Source organism: Amblyraja radiata, chromosome 1 (assembly GCF_010909765.2).
Source record: "Amblyraja radiata isolate CabotCenter1 chromosome 1, sAmbRad1.1.pri, whole genome shotgun sequence".
Taxonomy (NCBI): Eukaryota; Metazoa; Chordata; class Chondrichthyes; order Rajiformes; family Rajidae; genus Amblyraja; species Amblyraja radiata.
This window is the reverse complement of record NC_045956.1, coordinates 7,422,455-7,447,033: the sequence shown is the minus strand read 5'-3', so window position 1 is coordinate 7,447,033 and position 24,579 is coordinate 7,422,455. Positions and strand designations below refer to the sequence as shown.

Below are 24,579 nucleotides of genomic sequence, written 5' to 3'. Positions count from 1 at the left end.
GAATGGGAATGGGAGGGGGATGTTGTAGTGCTGAGCCACCGGGAGATCAGGTAGGTTAAGACGGACTGAGCGGTGGCGTTTAGTGAGATGATCGCAGAGCCTGCGCTTGGACTCTCCGATGTAGAGAAGTTGACACCTGGAACAGCAGATACATTTGATGAGGTTGGAGGTGGTGCAAGTGAACCTCTGCCTCACCTGGAAAGACTGTTTGGGTCCTTGGATGGAGTCGAGAGGGGAGGTAATGGGACAGGTGTTGCATCTCCAGTAGATGCAGGGGAAAGTACCTGGGGGAGGGGGTGGTTTGGGCGGGGAGGGATGAGTTGACCAGGGTTTTTCGGAGGGAACGTTCTCTGCGGAAAGCAGAAAGGGGTGGAGATGGGAAAATGTGGTGAGTAGTGGGATCCCGTTGGAGGCGGCAAAAATGTTGGAGGATTATATGCTGAATGCGACGGCTGATGGGGTGGAAGGTGAGGACAAGGGGGACTCTGTCCTTGTTGCGAATGGGGGGGGGGGGGTTGCAGGATATCGAGGAGACCCTAATGAGAACCTCATCTATAATGGAAGAGGGGAACCCCTGTTTTCTAAAGAATGAGGACACCTCCGATGCCCTGGTATGAAACGCCTCATCCTGGGTGCGGATGAGGCGTAGATGGAGGAATTGGGAGTAGGGTATAGTCTCTACAGGAAGCAGGGTGGGAAGAAGTGTAGTCAAGAAAGCTATAGGTGTCAGTAGGTTTGTAGTCGATGTCGGTCAATAGTCTGTTTTCTGTGATGGAGACGGTGAGATCTGGAACCTGTCCTTTCACCTCCCCCCTCGACTCCATCCAAGGTCCCAAGCAACACCTGTCCCTTTACCTCCCCCCTCGATTCCATCCAAGGACCCAAACGGCCTTTCCAGGTGAGGCAGAGGTTCACTTGCACCTCCTCCAAACTACCGCATCCGCTGTTCCAGGTGTCAACCTCTCTACATTGGCGAGACCAAGCGCAGGCTCGGCGATTGTTTCACTGAACACCTCTGCTCAGTCCGTCTTAACCAAGCCGATCTCCCAGTGGCTCAGCACTTCAATTCTCCCTCCCATTTCCAATCTGACCTTTCTCTCCTGGGCCTCCTCCATTGTCAGAGTGAGGCCCAGTGCCAATTGGAGGAACAGCACCTCATATTTCACTTCGATAGTTTACACCCCAGGGGTATGAACATTGATTTCTCTAACTTCAGATAGCCCTTGCTTTCTCTCTATCCCCTTCCCAGTTCTCCTACTAGTCTTAATGTCTCCACCAATATTCTATCTTTGTCCCGCCCTTTCCCCTGACATCAGTCTGAAGAAGGGTCTCGACCCGAAACGTCGCCCATTCCTTCTCTCCAGAGATGCTGCCTCACCCGCTGAGTTACTCCAGCATTTTGTGTTTACCTTCGATTGAAACCAGCATCTGTGGTTCTTTCTTACACATAAACATTGGGAAGTCATGTTACAGTTGTATAACACATTGGTGAGGCCGCATGCAGAGTATTGTGTTCAGTTTTGGTCACCATGTTATAGGAAAGATGTTGCCAAGCTGGAGAGAGTGCAGAGAAGATTTATGAGGATGTTGTCAGGACTCGAGGTCCTGAGCTATAGGGAGAGGTTGAGCAGACTAGGACTCTATTCCTTGTAGGAGGATGAGGGGTCATTTTATAGAGGTGTACAAGATGAGAGGAATAGATCGGGTAAATGTACGGAGTCCTTTGCCCAGAGTAAGGGAATCAAGAATAAGAGGACATGGGTATAAGGTGAAGGGGGAAAGACCTGAAAGAATAGGAAACTGAGCGGTACGTTTTTTTTCCACAAAGAGTGGTGGGTATATGGAATGAGCTGCTAGAGAAGGTAGTTGAGGCAGGCACTATTATAACGTTCAAGAGACATTTGAACAGGTACATGGATAAGATTGGTTAAGAGGCACATGGGCCAAGCATGGGCAGGTGGAACTAGTGATGATTAACTTGACGGCAAGTTAAGTTAAGTCCGGTTTTGATGGCAAGGGAGAAGTTACAGTATTTATTGCCTGTGATGTCTGGAAGAAAAGAACCTCTTCAATTTTATTTCTTGTATTGGATCTCTGGGTTGATATTCAATGCGTTATTAAGGGCAGACAGTACCAGAAAAATTAGGAAATGCAGCTACAGGTTGAACACTTTTTTTATCGGTTCCAGAGCCCTTCTGGATTATTCATTTATCTGGTCCATCAGAGGTCACGTGATAATGAAATGGCAATACACCTTGGCCTGCTAATGACACTCCTCCTGCTCTCGAAAGCATCATGGAATGTCAGAAACTTAGAAACAAATATCAAATGTAAACTGAATGCAAATGGAATGACCTGCTGACCCATCCCCAGTTCCCACCATTTTCCAAGCCATTTGGAGCTCTCCTTTTGACCCCACTTCTGACTTGCAAAGCGCACCAGCGAGCCCTTCTTCACTGGTTCACACGGTTGTTGTTGCAGCTCACATTGTAGCTTCTGGCAACAGTGCTTTGTTCTGGTCGCCACCGCTTCCTCCCCCAGAGTCACTGACATACTCTACCTCGGAAGCGGCAGCAGATGGGTGGAGAGGGAGACCCACGGTGTCCAAGCGCGTTCAGTCGTTGGGGCCAGGCTGTTGAAAGCGCGGCCTGCCAGGGGCTACAACGTGAGCCGCAACAACAGGTGTGTAAACCGGTGAAGAAGGGCTTGCTGGTGGAGTTTTAAAGTGAAACGCCACAAATGATGGATTTACTCAGCCGACTGAATCACTCTGAGGTAGGGTCCCGATGTCACCTATTCGCATTCTCCAGAGATCCTGACCTGCTGAATTGCTCCAGCACTTTTTGTCATTTCGGTGGGTGAAGAAGGGCTGGCTGGTGCACCTTGTGAGTCGAGAGTAGGGCCGCAAGTGGAGCTCTAAACTGCCAGGGAGACAGTATGAGTCGGGGATGCGTCAGCAGATCCGTCTGCTATGTCCAACATCTGTTATATGGGGGTCGTTAAAACAAGGCTTGTCTTTACGAAACAGTTAGGAGAGAAGTTTGAGAGCATAGTTAATTCTACAGTGACAGAGGGGATATGACCGGAAGATCACTCGCCACCTGCAATGCCATATGTGGCCGCGAGGAAACTTCAACTGAGCTCTCATAATTTTGTCCGGATTGTAGGGGTGGGCGTACTGGAACATCTGTATCCATGTTGTGATGGTGTTGATTTTATTGATAAACCTGCTGTTCACAAGAAACATTTCAATGCTTGTTTTCAGCTTCATGTCCTGCTGCAATATCTGATGAACGTAGAGTAATAGCTGCACAAAGTCTGCCTTCAAGAAATCACCCATCAAAGCTGGGTAATGGTAAGAATATAGTTACTTCCCATAGCTCTTGATAAATATAGTTTGAGCAGAATAGTACATGCTTTCATATTAGGTTGACATCCAAACGTTATATACACTCACTAAAACACCATGTGGATTCTGTTGGCCAAAAATTGGTTCGCTCTTAAATGAATATTCTGAAATGAAAGTGTTTGCAGAGCTAGGGGAGAGGGTGAAGAAGTGTGGATTGCTTGATCGCTTCATCTTCAAGGCAGTGTGAATTGGAGGGTTCAGGTGGATTTATACGGTGCTGTAAGTGTTATGTCATTTCTTTTAATACACCATTTCATTGCATCTGACACAGCAAAATGAGATCCAATCCGGGCACTGTAAGGGTTAAATGAGAGATTCACTTCCTGTGTGGAGATGAGATTCAGATGTGAGGTACAGAAACAAGGAACTGCAGATGCTGTTTTATAAAAGAAGACAGTGCTGGAGTAACTCAGTGAGTCAGGCAGCATCTCAGGGGAACATGGAATGGTGACGTTTCAGGTCACTACCCATCTTCAGACTAAATGTAAGGGGAGATGGAAGAGAGGAGGGACAGGTCAAAGCCTAGCAGATAATAGGCTAACACTGATAAGATTTTTTTGATAGGGAGATGGTTGGACAAAGTCCAGAGATAAAATGACAGAATTGTGAGAGAATGCAGATACATTTTGTTTGTGGGACAGTTGCATTAACCGGAGCGTCGTCAAAGTGCTGCTCGAGAATCAAAAGGCAATGCTTTATAATCCAATTCATGGGATTGTATTAATCATTACATACTTAAATAAAGACTCCTCATAATTTTAAGAATGAATACTGTAAAATCAGTTTGAAGTCCAGCATTGGTCACCTATAAATAGTTTTCTACCAAAGAAAGCTAAACCACATTATCAACTGGAATGTCAATGTCAAAAAATGTCCACCTAAATTTAAGAGTTATAAGGATTATCAAGCTTTATCACTTGGTGTTATCCTTGTGTTCATGTCTGTTGGGACGAAATAATGCATAGCATGATCGATTTAATTTAAAAATTACTTTTCTGAATGGATCTCTAAGTAATGGTATCACAAAATTAGGCGCCAGGACCCTTGATGTTTGTGATGTACATTAGTGACTTGTGTGAACTTGGGAGGTATAATTCATAGTGTTGGCTAATGAAGTATGTGGTGTTCTGTGATGGGGAGAATGAATTGATTTAGGCTACAGCATGATTCTGACCAGCTGAGAATTTGGAATGCCAAGTGATGTTAGGATACATCAATTATATATGTCAATGATAGGGCATTCGGAGATGCTGTAGAGTAGAGGGATCATAACCAAGGTCCATAGATCTCAAAGTGGCAGCTCATGTAAATTAGGTGGTGAAGCAGGCATCTGCGTTCTTTACTCTCGTCAGCTATGAATAGCTGGGACGTCATGACCTGGCAGCTATGCTGTATGAAAGATATGAACGTGCTGGGAAGAGTACAAAGGAGATTTGCCAGGATGTTGCATGAATCATAGCATTCCAGTTAAAAGAGAGATGGGTTTGGTTGAGTTGTTTTTCTTGGAGTGGAAGAGAGTGAGCAATGAAAGAATTGTATAAAACAATGAGGGGGAGAGAGAAAATGGAAATGGTAAGAATCTTTCACCAGCATATTTAATTATAGTTATTAGAAGTCTTGACAATGATTTGGGAAATATAAATACAAGGAAATAGTACCTTTTATATCCTCCAAATGATTTTTTAGAACATATTTTGCATTTTCCCTCTGCATAAATTTGTGTGTGTGGTTTTTTTCATAGAAATAGTAATATTCAGTTTGATAATGAAATATCTAATTTAAATCAGTTTATTTTTAACATCCCCCAGAAGGAAGAAATCCCTATTACAAAGCTGTATCCATAGCCTGCAGAGACGTATTTAACAAGCTGACTGCTAACCTGCCTGAATATCAGAACTGTAGTACATCTTTGGCTGCTTTTGTGGTTGAAAGACGTAAGTATAGTGCAAAGAAGCTTGCAAAGATTTCTTCCCAGAAATATCATCATAACTATAATAGCAATGGTCACCATACTATAAGATGGATGTGATACTGCTGGAAAGGGTGCAGGTGAAATTTACCAATATATGTATTTTTACAATACTGGAGAGTATTTGACGAACAAGATTAGTATTCACTTTTTTTCACCAATACACTGTTCTTATCAAAATTCTACCCATCATGTGAAACCTTATAAATTAGATAACTTCAAGACTGAAAGTCAAAAAACTTTATCATAACAGACACATTTTCATACTTTTCCCACCATTTTGGGCACAAAGTGTGATGTTAAAAACATTTAGCCATGAATATTTTTAATTCATAAATAAACTTCATATGGCCCCTCACACATATACATTTTGATAATGATCAAGGGAAATATAGTAACATGAAGGTAATACAGTACAGTAAAGATCCTGTAACCGTCGTTGTGCTTGGTGTCCATTGTCACAACAACCGTTATCGGGGTTGGTACGTCCGTAAGTTAAACCACAGAGGCTCCAAACATATAATGCTTTTCAAACACCCAATGAGGTATCCTTTGGTAGTAGCGATCTTTGAGTGAGTTAATTATTTTTTCTTATTTTCCAATTTAATATATCAAAAACATATTGGTGTTAAAAAACGCAACGACCGTTTACGATATATTTTCCGACTTTTTTAAATTAATTTTTTTTTAAATCGGACATAAATCGGTCATCAAAACTAAGAAACTGAGCCAATCTTCAATTTGGAAACACACTGTCCCTTGTTTACCTGTCGTATGGACCAAGTCGCTAACTTCATTCCTTCGTGTCAACTTTGGGAAGCTCCGCAACGACCGTTACGGAGACATTTTACTTACAATAAAATCAGCCCAAATCAAACGATCTGACGAATCATCGGCCATCGAAAGCTCAAATCCAGAAGGTAATGTACCGTTCAGGTTGCATTGGTGAAAATGCTTGGTTCTCGCTAATAATGTAACGTTCGTTTTCTGGGACACCAAACCTTTTAGTGTCCACCGCAAAGAACGTTTGTGTAAAGCGCGTTGCGGTGTCCACTCAGATGGATGCAGTATTCTACTAAATTATCCGGTGAATGAAGTGGAAACGGTGTTTGCAATTTTATTGTTCCATGTGGTATTCATAAACATAGAAAGGAATAAGAAATACGTGCACTTACTGTGCCAACCAGGTCACTGGTGGATACCACGCAATAACCGTTACACAAAATGTATTTGTGTATTCTGATGCCATTTTCAGAAACTTGCCATCAATATGCTATCTTTTCTTATATTTGTTGTTGATACTATGTTAGTCATGAACCCAATAAAGTGCTTGTCAACTGTTTTGAAGGAATTTGAAATTTGATTCCATTTGCCACATTTTTGTGTGCAGTATTGTAAAAAGACACATTTTAGGATTTGGATTCAATTTATTGTCATTGTCTTCAATTAAGAGACAACAAAATGCTATTTTCCTTACAGTCATACAAATAAAAAAAACACAGAACACAGTAGTCCACAACACAAATGTCCCCACAGCGGCACCAAAGTTCCCCACTGTGAGGGAAGGAACCAAAGTTCAGTCAACCTCCTCGCTGATGTTCCCCAATGTTCACCCGTGTTTGGGGCCTCCAGAGCCCTCCGCAGTCGCCTCTAAGGGCGGCCCGATGTTCAGGCCCTCTCTCCGGGAACAATGGAACCCCGGCGTCGAACGGGAGAACATCCTCAGCTGCCTGGTCCTCTGGATCGGCCACCTCCCACCGGAGTTCGCGGCTCCCGATGTCCACAGGTCGAGCTGGTCGGAGATTCACACTGGCGACCCCCGACAAAGGGTCCCAGGACTCCGCGATGTTGGTCAGTGCAGCCCGCGTTGGGAGCTCCACGAACCATAGCTCCGCGATGTCGATGCAGCAGGCCCAACATTCCGGAGCTTCAAACGGTGATCCCAGATAAGGCCTCGCCCGCTCCGCGAAGTGTTGCCGCTGCTGAAGCTCTGATCCGATCCCCGGCAGGAAAGGCTGCGCCAAACCAGCTGGTAGGCCATGAGGAGGGAGGGCGAGAAAGCGACTCGGATAATAGTCGCATCCTCGCCAGTAAGTGATTGAAGGACGGTTTCCCCCTTACCATACCCCCTTCCCCCACATAAAATACAAAAAAAAAGACTAAAGAACATACTTTAAACATAACAAAAAGTAAAAAAGATACCAGACTGAAGGTGGAGGCAGCCAGTAACAACGCCACCGGATGTCATGTTACCTGGGATGGAGCTAAATCTATTCTCCTTGGAGCAATGGACATTGAGATGTATATGAATGAGATGTATATAATTATGAGAGGTATAGATAAGGTAGAATGCAGGAAACTTCCCCATGTCACAGATAGATAAAACCAGAAAGTATAGATTATGGGGAAGGTGGGGAACGGTTTGGAGAGAGGATATGAGAGTGACCATCCTCATGTACTCTGAGGTTGTGGTTGAAGCTGGAATGTTGACTGCATTTAAGTATCTAGACAAGCATTTGATTATTTGGCAAAGAGGGTATGGACCAAGTACTAGATGATGGCGTTAATATGGAAGGGTTGGCATGGATGTGTTGGGCAGAATGGACTGTTTCAATCCTGAAGGCATCTACAACCAAAAATGAGAACCATGGACCAGTTAGACTAACGTCAGTACAGTAAAACTCTTAATCCAGCATAGCCAGGATTTTAGTGGTTCCGAACCAGCATAGACTTGATGTTATTTCTAAAAGTAACCCATAAAATTATTAACCAGGATCCTGTTGAGTTTCGAGAGAACATGTGAAATAGGATCCTGGTGACCCAAATGCCTAACCATCAGGATGTCTGAATAGGGTGGCAGAGATTTACAGTAGTTGGGGAAAATGCTTTGATATTGGTATTGGTATTGTGAGATGGGAAAGACTTAAAACAGACCTGAGGGGTAACCCCTTCATACAGGGATTGTGATTTCTTCATACAGAGAAAGTAGTTGAGACCAGTACAATAACAACATTTTAAAAACATTTGGCAGATAAACGGATAGAAAAGGTTTATAGGGATATGGGCCAATACTGACAAATGGAACAAGTTAGATGAGCATTTGTCAGCATATGTCCTTATAAGTGTATAACTGATGATCCCTGCGTTATCAGTCACCACTTGCCACCCAAAAGAAAAATTTCCTCTCTCAATCCGTCAACCAATTTTTAGTTAATTCCAGTATTTTACTGGTCATCCTACAGATTTTGTTGTTTGATGCTTTATGAAAATATGCCACATCTGCTGGTTTTCCTCATCTATTCAACCAGTTACATGCTCAAGGATGCAGTAGGTTTGTCAAGTATAATTTCTCCTCCTGAAACCCATTTTTGCTTTGTCTAATCTCACTGAAATTTATTATCATATCATTATTGCCTGAATTCTGTGCTTTGAGTCAATATTCATATTGCAGAATTCTGTGAAGAAATCGCCATCCCTGTAAGAAGAGATTACCCCTCAGGTCTGTTTTAAATCTTTCCCCTCTCACAAGTCTAAGCCTGCCCATTCTTTCCCTCTAACTCAGCATTTTGACTCCTAGCAACATTCTTGTAAATCATTGCACCCATTCCAGTTTAATATTGTTTTTCTTGTAGCAAGTTAACTGAAACAGTACACATTACCCCAAGTGTAGCTGATCCAATGTCTTATATAACTGCAACATAAGATCCAACCCCTGTACTCAATGCCCTGACTGATGACAGCAACATGCCAAATGACTACTTCATCATTCTGTCTACCTGTGACATTGCTTTCAGGGAAGTATGTACTTCTAGGTCGCTTTATTCTACAATACTCCTCAGGGCCCTACTGTTCACTGTGAAAGTCTTACCCTGATTTGACTTCCCAAAATGCAACAGCTTGCTCTTCTCTGAATAGATCCCCCTTGGTAATTTCTTGGCCCATGTACCTAGCTGATCAAGATCCCGTGGCAATATCTGACAACGACCTTCACTGTCTACAATACCTCCCATTTTACTGCCATATTCAACCTAACTAACCTTGTCGTGTACATTCTCATCCAAATCATTTAAATAATAACAAATAACAACGGGTCTAGCTCTCTAAAAGGATTAGATAGGCACAACATCTCGTCTGAAAAACAACTTTCCACCATCTCTGCATCCGACCATTACACCAATTTGTTTCCAGTTAGCTAGTTCTTGAACCCAATACACTGGCCGTAGCAGCCAAAAATTATAAGGCATGCCTGGGATAAAGTAATTTTGGTGGGGTTGTTGGATTGATATGGAGTGAATGAATAACCACTTAGTCTATGAAGTCCAATTCAAACTGTGAGGTTAAAGGACTATTAGAAATGCAAACTGATAAGGATTAGTCAAATCGAGATGGGAGGTGATTCATAGCAACAAATCACAATCACAGTAAGAAATGTTGGTCTAATAGCTAGTTTTGTGCTATATGTTCTTTAGAGCTAATTTTATGGAAAATGTTACTTAATTTTTTTAATTCAGATGGGCAGTCTTGTGAAGTCATTGCAATTGGAACAGGAGAGAAGAACTGTAATGATCCCTTGTATTCTGAAGGCCGAATTGTTCACGATTCCCATGCTGTGGTCACCGCAAGACGCTCTCTGTTGAGGTAAAGGATACAAAATTGTAAATTTATTATTAGATGTATAAGGCTGCAAACACTTATTAAATTGGATGTCATATAGAAGGTAAAGATGGTGCTCCACAACTATGGATAAAATAAATTGTGGGTGTGTCATCATAGATGACAGCCACATAAGACTAAAAAGAAAAAAGTTATTGTATTATAAAAATTTTCATAACCTTTTGGCCCAATTCAGTGATTGCAGTGTAGTCAGTTTGCTGAGCTAGAGAGGGTGCAGATCAGGTTTGCAAGGTTGTTACCTGAATTGGTGAGCTTCAATTATCAGGAGAGATTGGATAGGCTAAATGTATTTTTTTTGGAGTGAAGGAAGCCAAGAAGTAGCCATGATAGAGGTGTATAAAATTGAGAGGCACAAACAGAATAGATAGCCAATGTTTCCCATGGTAAGCTTATCTAAAACGAGTGGGCAATGGGTTCGGGTAAATAGGAGGAGATCCAATGAGTAAATTTTATACACAGTTTGTAACTGGAATGTCAAGTCTTATGTCCCGCAAAGGAACAATGACATTTCTTCTTGCAACAGCACAACAGGTATGTGTAAACAGTAGTCAATAGATAACACAACAAACATACAATAGAGGTCAATAAATTAAAAAAATATATAGTACAAAAAAGAAAACAAAGTTCGTCGTGCAATTCAGTTAGATTGAAGTTTGGCGTTAAGTTGGAATTCATAGTGTTCAATAGCTTGATGGTTGTTGGGAAGAAGCTGTTCCTGAACATGGACATTACAGTTTTCAGACTCCAACACCTTTTTCCCAATGTGGGTCCTTGATGTTGCTGACTGCCTTTTAGAGACAGCGCCTCTTATAGATCCCTTCAATGGTGGAGAGGTCACTTCCCATGAAGTGTCCACTACTTTGTAATCTCCTTTGTTTCTGGGCGTTTGAGTTGCCAAACCAGGCCGAGTTGCAACCAGTCAATATGCTCTCTACCGTACACCTGTAGCATTCCAGAGAATGTTCGTCAATACACCGCATCTCCTCAATCTTCCGAGGAAGTAGAGGCGTTGATGGGTTTTCTTTATGATTACATCAATGTGCTGGGTCCGGGATAGATTTTCTGAGATATCTATATCCAGGAATTTATTGGCACTCTCCACCACCGTCCGGCTGATGAAGACAGATTTGTGGATCCTCTGCCTTCCTCTTCTAAAGTCCACAATCAGGAGGTGGCGAAGACAGGAACAGTAGGGACATTTAATCTGGTCCGAATATTAATAGGTACTGAAGGAGCAGAGCATGGAGGGATATGGAATTAGTATAGATAGACTTGATGGTTAGAATAAATGTGATGGGCTGAAGTGCCTTTTTATATGCTGTCCAATTAGATTCTTTAGCAGGGAATTCTCCATTGGTATATCCTGGCTAATGTTCATACTTCACCCAATATCATCCAAACAAGTGTTCTGATCGTTTTGTAATGGCCAATGGTAAGGCCTTGGGGAGGATGCTAGAAACACTGCATCATCTATGGAAATAATCCAAGTAAACGGGTTCATCAGATGTTACCACGAGTTTGATTTTTTTTAAACTCGGGAGTGCTCTTGGATTGAACTCGTACCGTGGATGTAACTAAAAGGAACTGCAGCTGCTGATTTATATCGAAGATAGATACAAAATGCTGGATTAGCGCATCGGGTCAGGCAGTATCTCCGAAGAGAATGAATAGGTGTTGTTTTGGGTCAGGACCCTTCAGACTGATAGTAGGGGGTGGGGGGTGGCCATGGAGATGGAGATGGGTCATTCTTCTATCCCACCTCCTCCCCCACAATATGAAGAAGGATCCTGACCTGAAATGCCAGCTATCCATTTTCTCCAGAGATGCTGCCTGACCCGCTGAGTTACTCCAGCATTTGTGTCTTGAGTGTAGAAATTGTGACTGGATGTCACTTTGTGTCTATCTTCAGTATAAACCAGCATCTGCAATTCCTTTCCACACATAGTTGGGACATTATGTTACACTTGTACAAGATGTTGGTGAAGTCACACTTGGAGTACTACGTTCATTTTCGGTCACCCTGCAATACGAAGCCTAGAAGAAAGCAGCTTGAAGTGGGCCGAGACGATTTACGTGGATGTTGCCAGGACTTGAGGAGCTGAGCTACTATGGAATGTTGAACAGGCTAGGACTTTATTCCTTGGAGCACAGGAGGCTGAGGGGTGACCTTATAGAGGTGTATAAAATCATGAGGGGAATAGATAAGATAGATTTACAGATTCATTTACTCAGGGTAAGGGAATCAAAACAAGAGGACATTTTTTAGGTGAGGGGCAAAATGTAATAAAAACCTGAGGGTCGATTTTTTTACTCTGGGTGAGCTACGTTGAGGCACAATAACACAATTTAAAAGACTTTTGGACAGATACATGGATAGAAAAGGTTTAGAGGGATATGGGCCAACGCAGCCAAATGGGACCAGCGAAAATGGGGCATTTTGGTCAGCATGGACGAGTAGGGTCGAAGGGCTGCATTTGACACAATCCTCCAAACCTTTCCCATCCATGTACCTTGTCCATCATCCTCAACAATCCCTCAGTCATTTCACTAAAACTCCATCCATTTGTCTCCAATGCAATTTGTCTTCTTCCAATCCCTGATAAATGTCCATTTATTAATTCATGACCAGAGGAATATCTCCACTGTCTCCCACCCCACCATCCCAGATTATTGATTCTTTATGTTCCTAAACACTAAAGTTAAATTGACTTTTGTTTTTGATTAAATGTGTGACATTCAAGTCTCCTATCCTCTGAGACTACTCTCTGAATCTTTGGATCATCCAACGACTATGGTTATTACCACTGCGATTTCCATCCTTCTCTCAACAATATAGAATGTATTGCATTGTAAACTTGTGCATCTTTCCATCTAGCCTATTGTGTACCTCAACTATCTCTTAGACTCTGATAGCGTCATCATCTTCCTTGGTGGAGACACATAGATTACTAATTTACTGTCTTAGTCATGCCCTCTGTCTCTATAAATAGCTTCCCATTGTGGTTGCCACTTGGTTCAAACCTATCTTATTATCTGTTAAATATTAATTTTACCCAGAAGATATTTCTGTTTATTTTACAGTCTATTCCTGTATTTGCTGCTTTACTTTTCTGTATCTATTAATGACTTGTTAATACATTACTAATACATTTTTTTTTTTTTTTGCTTAACCGCTTAACCTGCCTGTATTCTATTATATCATATTTACTGTTTGATCCTTGCATTGTTGACATGTTTGAATCTAATATACGCATTTGTTTCCACTATGGAATTATCTCTGGTTGTAAATAGCCGAGACTCCACCACCGTCCCTGCAGCACCCAAATAGTTGCACCTGAAAGACTACATTTTCCTGCTTCCTTATGCAAGTACTTGGAGAACTGATCCTTCCATCCCTCCCAACTCTCCTTTCTCAAATAACAATGTTACATCTGCAGCTTTTCACCTCATCTTGTCCATCCACTAAAATATTAAAGTATTTCCTCAAGACACTACTTGATGTGATTTCTAATGGTGCATTCACATTTAAATATTTTCTTACATGGGGTCCAAGCATAGAACAATTGCATTAGAGTTTGTTGTGTTGGTGAAAGTCATTGTTTCATGTATACTTATGCAATTTTCAGGTATCTCTACAGACATCTCCTAATGTTCTACAACAAAAATCCTGATGTGGTGAGCCAGTCCATTTTTTGCAACGATTCTGGAAGAAACGTTCTCATTGTTAAGGATCGTACAAACTTTCATCTCTATTTGAATCAGCTGCCAAAGGGGGCTGCTCAGATTAAACAGCTGTAAGTGGCCATGGCAAGGATGTATCAAATTAATAAAATCTTATTAAGTTGTATATGATATAGTTTCATTGTCACAGTAAAACTCTGTTAATTCGTCATGCTCAGGACTTTGAGCCAGACCATCAGTTTTTCTAAATTATCACATAGTATGTAATACACATTTTAATTTACTTTCTAATCAACCCAGCAAGTTTCAAGAGTGCGCGGCCAATAAAAGATTTCAGTTTGGCAGAAACTGGCATTTGATCTTGTTACAATATGGCAAATCTTTTTGCTAATCCTGATCTTGACCTCAACAATTCCTTCACCCAATTTCCAGAAGTTTCTGTTGCTGCAATGCTTGCCAATGACAGCAAAATCTGGACCTCGTTCATTCTCCACCTCAGCCCCATGCGACTTGATTTCTTAATCCAGTTATTATTTGCACTCAATTTGGTCAATCTTTTTTCCTTTATTTCCTATAAGGTTACTGGCTCGCCTTATTTTACATTAATTGCATTATTTTTACTTGTATTAATAATATGCTATGTTTTTATATGCACAGGCATTTGGCTCCTCATTCAATATCAACATATCATACAAATAAAGAAATGGAACTTCATGTTATTTTGGATGGAAAAGTGTATTCAACAAGTCATTGCAGTGCTGAAGTAACTGGTGCTAGAATTTGTAGCATGTCTGCCAGTGACAAGCTGACTCGTTGGGAGGTGCTTGGAATTCAAGGAGCATTACTTTGTCACTTCATTGAGCCCATTTATATTAGCAGCATTCTTCTTGGTAAGTTTCATGCTTCAATCCATAGGAGGTTGATATTCTGCTAATATGCTTATTTTTAAATTGTGTATTACGAACATCTAATGTAACCTTTTTAAAATTCAGCCTATTGAAATATATTGCCACTGATCATATTTTTTAAATTAAATATAATTTAATTTCCATTAGTTTGGGTCCCTTGCAGCAGTACCTACCATACTCAACTAGTTCTCGTCTGGCATCTCTCTTTGGCAGTTGTTATTCCTGGAGTGTGTTAATTAGGCCTAAGCATTAGAATAGCTCTGTGGGTCTCCGATCATACTGTCCAGCCAAGTCTGTTCCATGCGCTAGCCAGGACTGTACAGTAAAACCCCAATAATCCATTATCCTATCATTTAAAAATCCCAATGCTTCGACATCTGACTTGCAAGTACACTGAGTTCTCATTATCCATGGATTTGGTGTTGACATCCACAAGGTTATCTATGAGATACTGGGAGCTTATGCTGGGATTCTAGTTATTGTTGGAAACACTGGTGGTCTGGAATGTAGGCTGGGACCTGGAATTGTTTGTTTGTTTCACTTTAGTTAACAAACTGAAACATGTGAGCCAAAAGTTAATTTGCAAGGTTCTGTTTCCAACCCCCCCCCCACACACACATCAGTCTGAAGAAGGGCTACCACTCACCTATATAAGAGTTATCCCACTTTTTAAGAAAGGCGGGAGAGAGAGAAAACAGGGAATTATAGACCAGTTAGCCTGACATCGGTGGTGGGGAAGATGCTGGAGTCAATTATAAAAGATGAGATAGCAAACATTTGGATAGCAGTAACAGGATCGGTCCGAGTCAGCATGGATTTACGAAGGGGAAATCATGCTTGACTAATCTTCTGAAATTTTTTGAAGATGTAACTAGGAAAATGGACAAGGGAGAGCCAGTGGATGTAGTGTACCTGGACTTTCAAAAAGCATTTGATAAGGTCCCACATAGGAGATTAGTGGGCAAAATTAGGGCACATGGTTTTGGGGGTAGAGTGCTGACATGAGGAAGTAAGATGGGATCTGGGTGTCCTTGTATATCAGTCTATGAAAGTAAGCATGCAGGTATAGTAGGCAGTGCAGAAAGCGAATGGCATGTTGGCCTTTATAACAAGAGGAATCGAATATAGGAGCAAAGAGGTTCTTCTGCAGTTGTACAGAGCCCTAGTGAGACCACACCTGGAGTATTGTGTGCAGTTTTGCTCCCCTAATTTGAGGAAGGACATTCTTGATATTGAAGGAGTGCAGCGTAGGTTTACAACGTTAATTCCCGGGATGGCGGGATTGTCATCTGCTGAGAGAATGAAGCAGCTGGGCTTGTACACAGTCTAGAAGGATGAGAGGAGATCTCATTGAAAGATATAAGATTGTTGAGGGTTTGGACACGCTAGAGGCAGGAAACATGTTCCCGATGTTGGGGGAGTCCAGAACCAGGGGCCACAGTTTAAGAATAAGGAGTACGCCATTTAGAACGGAGACGAGGAAACACTTTTTCTCACAGAGAGTGGTGAGTCTGTGGAATTCTCTGCCTCAGAGGGCGGTGGAGGCAGGTTCTCTGGATGCTTTCAAGAACGAGCTAGATAGGGCTCTTAAAAATAGCGGAGTCAGGGGATATGGGGAGAATTCGCGGTCTGGCTGGGTAGAGCAGAGCAGGGTGTAGATGCTTCTTAAATAACTCAGACATTACCTTATAGAAAGGCGTTCTCAGTCCCATAAGCTCACGGCTGTAATCAGGAACAATCCGAAACTTGCATTCTTCAACTTCAACCATGCCCAACTTTTTTGCTGCTCGGAGGATATTTTCCTTCATCTGCAAAAAGTGAAACCGAACAATCAGATGTCTCGGTTTGTCTTTGAAACCGGGTTTCTTCCCAACCCTGTGTGCGTTATCCAAAATTGGAAGATTTTCAAACTGCTCGATGTTGAAAGTCTCTTTTAACATTCTAGGGGCATAATGTATAGCATTGTCCCAATTTGCTCCAAAACTCCTTTCATCATTCCTTCCAAACTGCAGAATCTTCTGTCCATTTTTTTCACTCATTTTCGATATGGCTTCTGGCTTCTAAGGTAGTGGAGCCAGAAGCCACGCCTTCACCACACTCCTTCCATGGAGAGGTTTTTTTTGCTCTTGTCTCCATCCTTTACAAGGTTGAAGTGTATAAAAGTGTTACCAACATTTTAAAAGAGATTATTCCGTGTCTTGAAATTAAGTAATATTGAAAGAGTGGTAGCAAGGAGTTAAAAGTTAAGGGAGCATGCGATATGCAACCTTACAGCATGCTGCCACTAGAGAGAGCTAATCTACACAATCTGGCTCTCAATGTCAGTAAGACCAAGGAACTGATTGTGGACTTTGGAAATGGAAGGATGAGGACTCATAAACCTATCCAAATCGACAGGAGATAGTCAAAAGCTCCAAACTCCAGGGCGTGCATATTTCTGAAGATCTTTCCTGGACCCAGCACACTGTTGCAATTATAAAGAACGCACATCAACACCTCTGCTTCCTGAGAAGATTACGGAGATTTGGTATATCTGTGGATTCTCTGGTACAGTAGAAAGTTTATTGACTGGTTGCATCACGGCCTGGTTCAGCAACTTGTTTGCCCAGGAGTGACGAGGACTGCAAAAAGTTGCAAACACTGCCCAGGTCCATCACAGGTTCTGATCACACACTCTTTTTACCCCTGCCATCTGGAAGAAGGCACAGGAACCTGAAAAAAATGAATGTCCAGATTCAGGAGCAGCTGCTTCCCTATGGTCATCAGGCTATTAAACACTACAACCTCAAATAAGCTCTGAATTACCGTATTTCCTGGCAATGAAGACGCACATGCGTCGAAGACTCACCCCCATTTTGAGTTGCTATATTTGGGGGGAAAAGGCTGGCGGGATATAGAATTTCTCACGCTCAAAAATAAATAAATAAATAAACAAAGTAACAATTCAATTTGCTCAAAGCTTCCAGATCTCCTCCATTCTGAATGACTGAATGGGTGGGGGGTGGAGGGTGATGGCAGGTGGAGAGATGGTGGGAAAAACGGGAGCACACCCGGGCAAGTTAAATCAGTTGTCGGCTGGATTACTGTAACGCACTTTATTTTGGAGTTAGCCAATCTTCCCTTGCACGTCTCCAGTTGGTTCAGAATGCTGCTGTTCGCCTTTTAACTGGAACACGTAAGAGGGAGCACATAACGCCTATTCTGGCCTCCCTCCACTGGCTGCCTGTGTACTTCAGAGTTCATTTTAAGATTCTTTCATTTGTTTTTAAATCTTTAAATGGTCTCGCCCCGCCTTATCTCTCTGAGCTGCTTCATCCCTACGCTCCTGCTCGGTGCCTCAGGTCAGCTGATCAGCTGCTCCTGGAGGTACCGAGGTCTAAGCGGAAGCTCAGAGGGGATAGAGCCTTCTCTGTTGCTGCTCCGACATTATGGAACACTCTACCTTTGCACATTAGACAGGCCCCTTCACTATCCATTTTCAAAACTAATCTTAAAACCCTTTTCTATTCCTTGGCTTTCGACCCTGCATGAGGCTTTGCTCCTGTTTTAGTGTTTTTATTGTTTTTACTGTCTTTTAATGTTTTTATTGTTTTGTTTTATGTTTATGATTAGTCATGTACAGCACTTTGTTGCCACAGCGGTTGTTTTTAAAGTGCTCTATAAATAAAGTTCAGTTCAGTTGTGATCTTATTGAATGACTATATTAGTTCAAGGGACCAATTGGGGGGAGAGTTCCTTTCACAGCATGTGGGGAGTGTGGCCCGGGTCAGCACAGACAGGAGCGTTGAGAAGGAGGGGGTCGGGGATCGTGCCAGCAACTCCCTCACCGCTGCTGCGGCGCCCTGGACACGGAGCCACCGCATTGTGGCCGGGGAGGGAAGTAGCTCAGATGGCTGCGAGCGGCCACCGGGACCGGACAGCAGAACTGGCCGCCACCTCAGCGCATTCTGCCGGCCTGCTCACTTCTGGCAGTACTCTCCGTTTGAACACCTCTCTCCTGCCGCTCGCCGGCCTCGCTCGTGTCAGCCGCTTCCCGCAAATCCTTAAATTCCGACTGCCGCCGGGAGCAGGACATGGCCTCACCTGCTGCGTTGGGTGACACTGCATGGCATTAACCGCCTGGTTCGTGTCTTTCAAGAGCAAAGATAGAGCGGGTCAGCGGGCGATGAATAACAGGACAGTGGGCGGTGGAGCTTACTCCTGTGTCAGCGTGAGTGACCTCAATTGGTTACTTGATCGCGCTGACACCGGAGTAAGCTCCACTGGCTGCTCGCAGCCACACGAGCTACTTCCCTCCCTGGTGGCAGTCGGAATTTAAGGCGCGGTGAGTACGTGAGATGCTGGCATGATGCCGACCCCCTCCTCAACTCTCCTGCCTGTGCTGACCCAGGCCAGACTCCCCGCACGCTGCAAAAGGAACTCTTCCCCCCCGCGGCGCTGTCCTCTTAGAGCAGCTTCCTATCAGCTGCCAACAATGAGAGATAGACTTGGTTATCCCTCAGTACAGCATACAGCAACATCGTTCTTGATGTTGCTGTACTGAGGGATACCCAAGTCTATCTTTCTTGGCTAACAACCTAACCTTCGGCCTCCAAGACGGCGGTACATTTTCGTGCCTTATTTTTGGGTAAAAAAATAGCATCGTCTTTGCTGGGAAATACGGTAGTTGTATTATTATTATTATTGCACTATTATTTTTTTTGTTTGTTATGTGTGTGTGTGTGTATACACACATTGAACTTTTTGTTTAAGAAGGAACTGCAGATGCTGGAAAATCGAAGGTAGACAAAAGAAGAAGAGTCTCGACCCGAAACGTTGCCTATTTCCTTTGCTCCATAGATGCTGCCTCACCCGCTGAGTTTCTCCAGCATTTTTGTCTACCTTCGATTTTCCAGCATCCGGAGTAGTTCTCCTCCCTCCGAAGACAGTTTAACAACCTCCTCTCTCACTGCCCCCCTCTGTGATTTCCCCCTTCCCTCCAACTCTACAACACATCCTAACCCACACCCAGTACCACAGCCACGTTTGCTTTCTCGGGACTTGCCTGCGCCTCCAAAGAAGAAGGGTCTTTACCCGAAACGTTGCCTATTTCCTTCGCTTCGTAGATGCTGCCTCACCCGTTGAGTTTCTCCGGCTTTACCTACTGAAAAGATACCAACTTTTGTTTTGGTGCAAGTGATGGATTTCTGAATCCCGCACCTGGTAACATTTTCTGTTCACTGCCTTTTGTTTGACTATAGCTGTTGGCATGTCAGACAATAAATTTGGTGTAACTTTATTAGTGGTGTACTTTGTACCCTGCCTGTAAGAACATTTAACAGTAAATTCTATTCATCCTTCAATGTTTGTAAAATAATATTTTAATCTTCCAGGTGATGACAGCTGTTTGGACACACGAGGTGTTGAGGTTGCAATTAAACATCGTATCGATGATTCGCTAACTTCAAAACTCCCAGATTTCTATATTGTCAGCAAACCACATATAAGCCTTACAGAGGCTGCTTTTCCTTGCCAGTCAAATGCTGTTTATAAATCTCTCAGCCTGAATTGGTCTCAGTCAGATGGGTTAATAGAAGTGGTGAATGGTGCAGCAGGAAAGATTGCTGAAAGGTAAAGTACCATTAGTAATACATTTACATATGTAAATTGTTCCATTTCAGTGTGAATTATCTTCAATGCAGCAAATTTCACTGGAACAGAACACTTCAGCTTGCTAAATTTTAAATTAAGTATGCTGTTCTCAAATGTACTAGATAGGGTCATAGAGTCCAACAGCATGAAATCAGGCCCTTTGGCCCAACTTGCCCACACCAGCCAACATGTCCCATCTTCACTTGTCCCACCTTCCTGCGTTTGGCCCATATCCCTCTAAACCCTTCCTATCCATGTACCTGTCTTAAATATTGTGATATAATGTGCCTCATCTACCTACTCTGGCAACTCGTTCCATACACCTACCACCCTTTGTGTGAAAAAGTTACCCCTCAGATTCCTATTAAATCTTTCCCCCCTCACCTTAAACCTATGTCCTCTGGTTCTCGATTCCCTAATCTGGGCATGAGTGTGCGTCTACCTGATCTATACTTCTCATGATTTTACACACCTCTGTAAGATTTCCCCTCATCCTCCTGCGCTCCAAGGAATAGTCCTAGCCTGCTCAACCTCTCCCTTTAGATGAGGCCATCGAGTCCTGGCAACATCCTCATATATAAAAGGTTTGAGAAGGAACTGCAGATACTGGAAAATCGAAGGTACACAAAAAAGCTGGAGAAACGTTGCCTATTTCCTTCGCTTCATAGATGCTGCTGCACCCGCTGAGTTTCTCCAGCTTTTTTGTGTATCATCCTCATATATAATCCTTAAATAGATTTTTTTCCCAATAATTTATAGCAAAATTATTTAATCTCTGAGAAACATACCGTGAGTCAGAGGTTAAATAATTCTCTTTTCCTCTCAATTGCTAAAAAGTCTCTGACTAATTTATTGTCTTCTGTCATCTGGCCTATCCCGAACTATATTGCAAACCTCCAGCTGTTATATTTCTATACTCTGCTTTTGATCGATTCTTTATTCAGCGTTTCAAGGACCTTGTTGTGGTGGAGAAGCTTGTGTGCTCCTGAGATCCTGAGAGCGCTGCTGTCTGGAGCTATGCTCCTGGTAGGGTCACCCATGGCGGTAAGGTCGAGGGGGAGGTCTCTGACAAAGAGCAATCCGACCAAGACCTCAATGGTGGAACAGGCGGAGTACGATGGCTGACTTTAGTATGAGCGTCACAACGGCTGGGAAGGCGGACGAAGGCTGTAGCAGAAAAGGTTCACCGGTTGTCTTGGACTCCATGCCACTGGATTCTGACCCAGATCTGTCAACGGCCATGGGGTGGTTGTCTGTGCACCAGTCTCCCCACGTTAAACAAAGTCACGCACAGGCGTTTCGAGTGACCGTCGATGATGATGACAGTGAGGTACAATCTTGCTTACAGAAGCATCACAGGCACATACATTCAGAAAAAAATATATACATAAATTGCACATCAAATTCTAAAAGAAAGAAAACTGCAAAAAAAAGACATTAGTGCACAAACATAATTAGAAAAAGTACATTAGTAGTGCAAGAGATAGGCCATAGAGTTCCATTGTCGAGATTAGGCTTGTGTCGATTGGTTCAATAACCTGATAGCGTAGGAAAGTAGTTGTTCCTGAACCTGGTGGTGTGGACTTCGGGCTTCTGTACCTTCTGCCTGATGATAGCAGTGAGAAGAGTACATTCAATGGTGGAACAAGAGGACAAGAGAAGAGTTGGGGGAAATTTTTGATGATACATGCCACCTTCTTGAGGCATCGCCTCATACATATGTTTTGGATGGAGAGGCAGACTGTGCCCGTAATAAATCAGGTTGAGTCCGTCGCTCTCTGCAGGCTCCTGCATTGGTGTGCGTTGAAATTGCCATATCCCACCATGATGCAACCAGTTAGGATACTTCAGTAATCTGTAGAGATTTGTTAAATTATTTAGTTACATGCGGAAGAAATTAGAGGCACGAGCTCACCACATTCATCTTTGCACCTATGCACTGGGTCCCGGACCATTTACCTGAGATGTTAGTGTGCGAGGAATTTGAAGCTGCTACCTCTCCCTTACTGACCCACCAATAAAAACTGGCGAGTGGTTTCCTGACGCCCTTTCCGAAATTAACGATCAATTCTTTGATCTTGTTGACATTGGGCGAAAGGTGGTTGTTGTGGCACCACTCCACCAGTTCTATCTCCTGTACGCTGAATCACCACCACCCGTGATTTGTCCAACCACAATGGTGTCATTGGCAAATACATACATGGGATTGGAGCTGTGATTAGTCACACGGACATGGGTGTAAAGCGAGTAGAGCAGAAGACAGTGCACCTGTGTTTGTAGTCAATGGGGAGGAGATGATACCAATGCGTAATGATTGAGACCCGCTGATGAGGAAGTTAAGAATCCAGTTGTAAAGGGAAGTGCAGAGCCTCTGGTCTTAGAGTTTGGTGATGAATTTGCAGGGATGATGGTGTTGAACACTGAGCTGCATGCCATGAACAGCAGCGTGATGTAAATATTCCCGTTATCCAAAATCCAGAGCAGACTTGCGAGCCAGTGAGATGGCATTTGCTGTTGATCTGCTATGGCGATGGGCAAATTGAAGTATATCTTTGGTAGGAGAAGCCTTCTGATGATTTATGCAGTTTGGGTGGCCGTATCGACTGCTGCTCCAAGCGTGTGTAACTACATTTAGCATGTGTATTTCTTGACCAATTTGGAAAGCTCCAGTCACCCTGCTAAAAGCCTTTCAAGAATTGAGGAGGGGTCTACTCCATTTAAGTTAGCATCTCTTGCAGATCAAACTACTGAACAAATAACATGCATTGCCATCAACTGTCTGTTTAATCAATATATTTCTTCATCTAAATCCTTGTGTGTGAACATTAAATTACAGCCCCTGTTTATCCTGCTCAACTCTCAATGTCAATATCTTTATTAGGGAGATACAGCAAATAAATGGGTCCTCTAACCAACTAAATCTATGCCAACCATCACCACCCATTTACACTCATCCTACATTAATGTTACATTTTTCATTCCCACATTCTGAACTTCCCCATAATCTCAGCATTTATCTCGATCGTACGGGCAATTTAGAATGGCCCATTCACCTGCCGACCTGCATATTTTTGGGATGGAGGAGCTGCAGGACCCAGCATCTGGTTTGTATCTTAGTGTTACCATGCATTGAGATGCAGAAGTCTATTCCTTTCTGTAGTATTACTTGCGCACCAGTGGAAGGTGCTAGGTGAATAGAATCTTTCGACTGCTGTGATAAGGGCAAACGGTAATAATGAATAAATGATGCTTCTCGGAGTGCCTAGCAGATCAGAATGCAACCATTGACAGGTGTTCTGTTGCTATGAGTGAAGAGTGTGATCCAATCCCCATTAGGTACCCCCATAGCAGTGGGATGTTATTCCATGATTCCTAAGGTTCATTTTTTGTGGTGTATAATGTTTATTGTTAATTTAACAACAGATGAAAAAGTGTCATTTGTTTTTAAGCTCACCATTTAAAAGTGGTACCTCCATGACCAGTCGTTTATGCAAAGCAGCTATGCTCAGTCGCTTCTATCTTGTTGCTAAAGAAGCAAGTCGAGAAGATCTATCAGCAGTTCCAACGTATCACGCAGCTAAGGTAAAGTTACCTTCTGTTTGAGGAAATAAATGTTCGCTTTTGTTCAGAATTGTTGCATTTCATCACTGCAAGTTATTTCCAAAGTTAGGCTAAACTTTCTGGAGTAGAAATGGCTGTCTTAACTGAATGTAAGTAGCTGCTGCAATTAGATCTGAGATTTTGATTTATTTATAGTGAGGCTAGGTAAGCATTCCCATCCCCCCAATTGCAGTTGAAAGTGCACCTCCATGTACAATTCCTCATGCACTTAAAGAAATTAAAGTCTGAGGTTTTTGTTTTAAGGAAATTTAATGTGATTAGCATGTTAATACATTTTCTTCAGCTGATAATTACAAAATGTTATGTACGGATTCATAGTTAGGAACTGGAGTTCTCTGCATTTCATTAACAACTCGGGTGAAATAGCAATGGAGTACATTCCTGGTGACTTATTGACAGCTCAGCTACCCTTCTGTCTTGGTTAGAGAGTTAGTGGGGATTTCTAAGATAAAAATTAATTTTGTTTCTAAATACACATCCATACCCCATCTAACACCATTTTTTAAAAAGTCGACTCGATTCTGACGACTACTTTCATTGACAAGGCTCAAATGTTGGTGATGCTTTAACCACTTTGTGTTGTATGATGCTTATAGTATACAACATTTGCCCGATTACAATCAAAATCCATCTCTGGGTGCATCATGCCCAAATCACAAAGATGAAATACTTTGGATTGTTAGACA

General features: G+C 42.6%; 1 protein-coding gene across 1 annotated transcript in view; it reads left to right on the top strand.

Annotated features, from left to right (window-relative positions):
* The window catches only part of adad1 (adenosine deaminase domain containing 1), a 63,694-nt gene that overhangs the window by 33,867 nt on the left and 5,248 nt on the right, over positions 1–24,579 (top strand). The window contains exons 5-11 of the mRNA XM_033016756.1: positions 3,266–3,355; positions 5,218–5,343; positions 9,890–10,016; positions 13,679–13,846; positions 14,391–14,623; positions 20,014–20,251; positions 23,722–23,854. Coding sequence (XP_032872647.1) covers positions 3,266–3,355; positions 5,218–5,343; positions 9,890–10,016; positions 13,679–13,846; positions 14,391–14,623; positions 20,014–20,251; positions 23,722–23,854 — 1,115 coding nt within the window. The remainder of the gene's footprint in view (positions 1–3,265; positions 3,356–5,217; positions 5,344–9,889; positions 10,017–13,678; positions 13,847–14,390; positions 14,624–20,013; positions 20,252–23,721; positions 23,855–24,579) is intronic.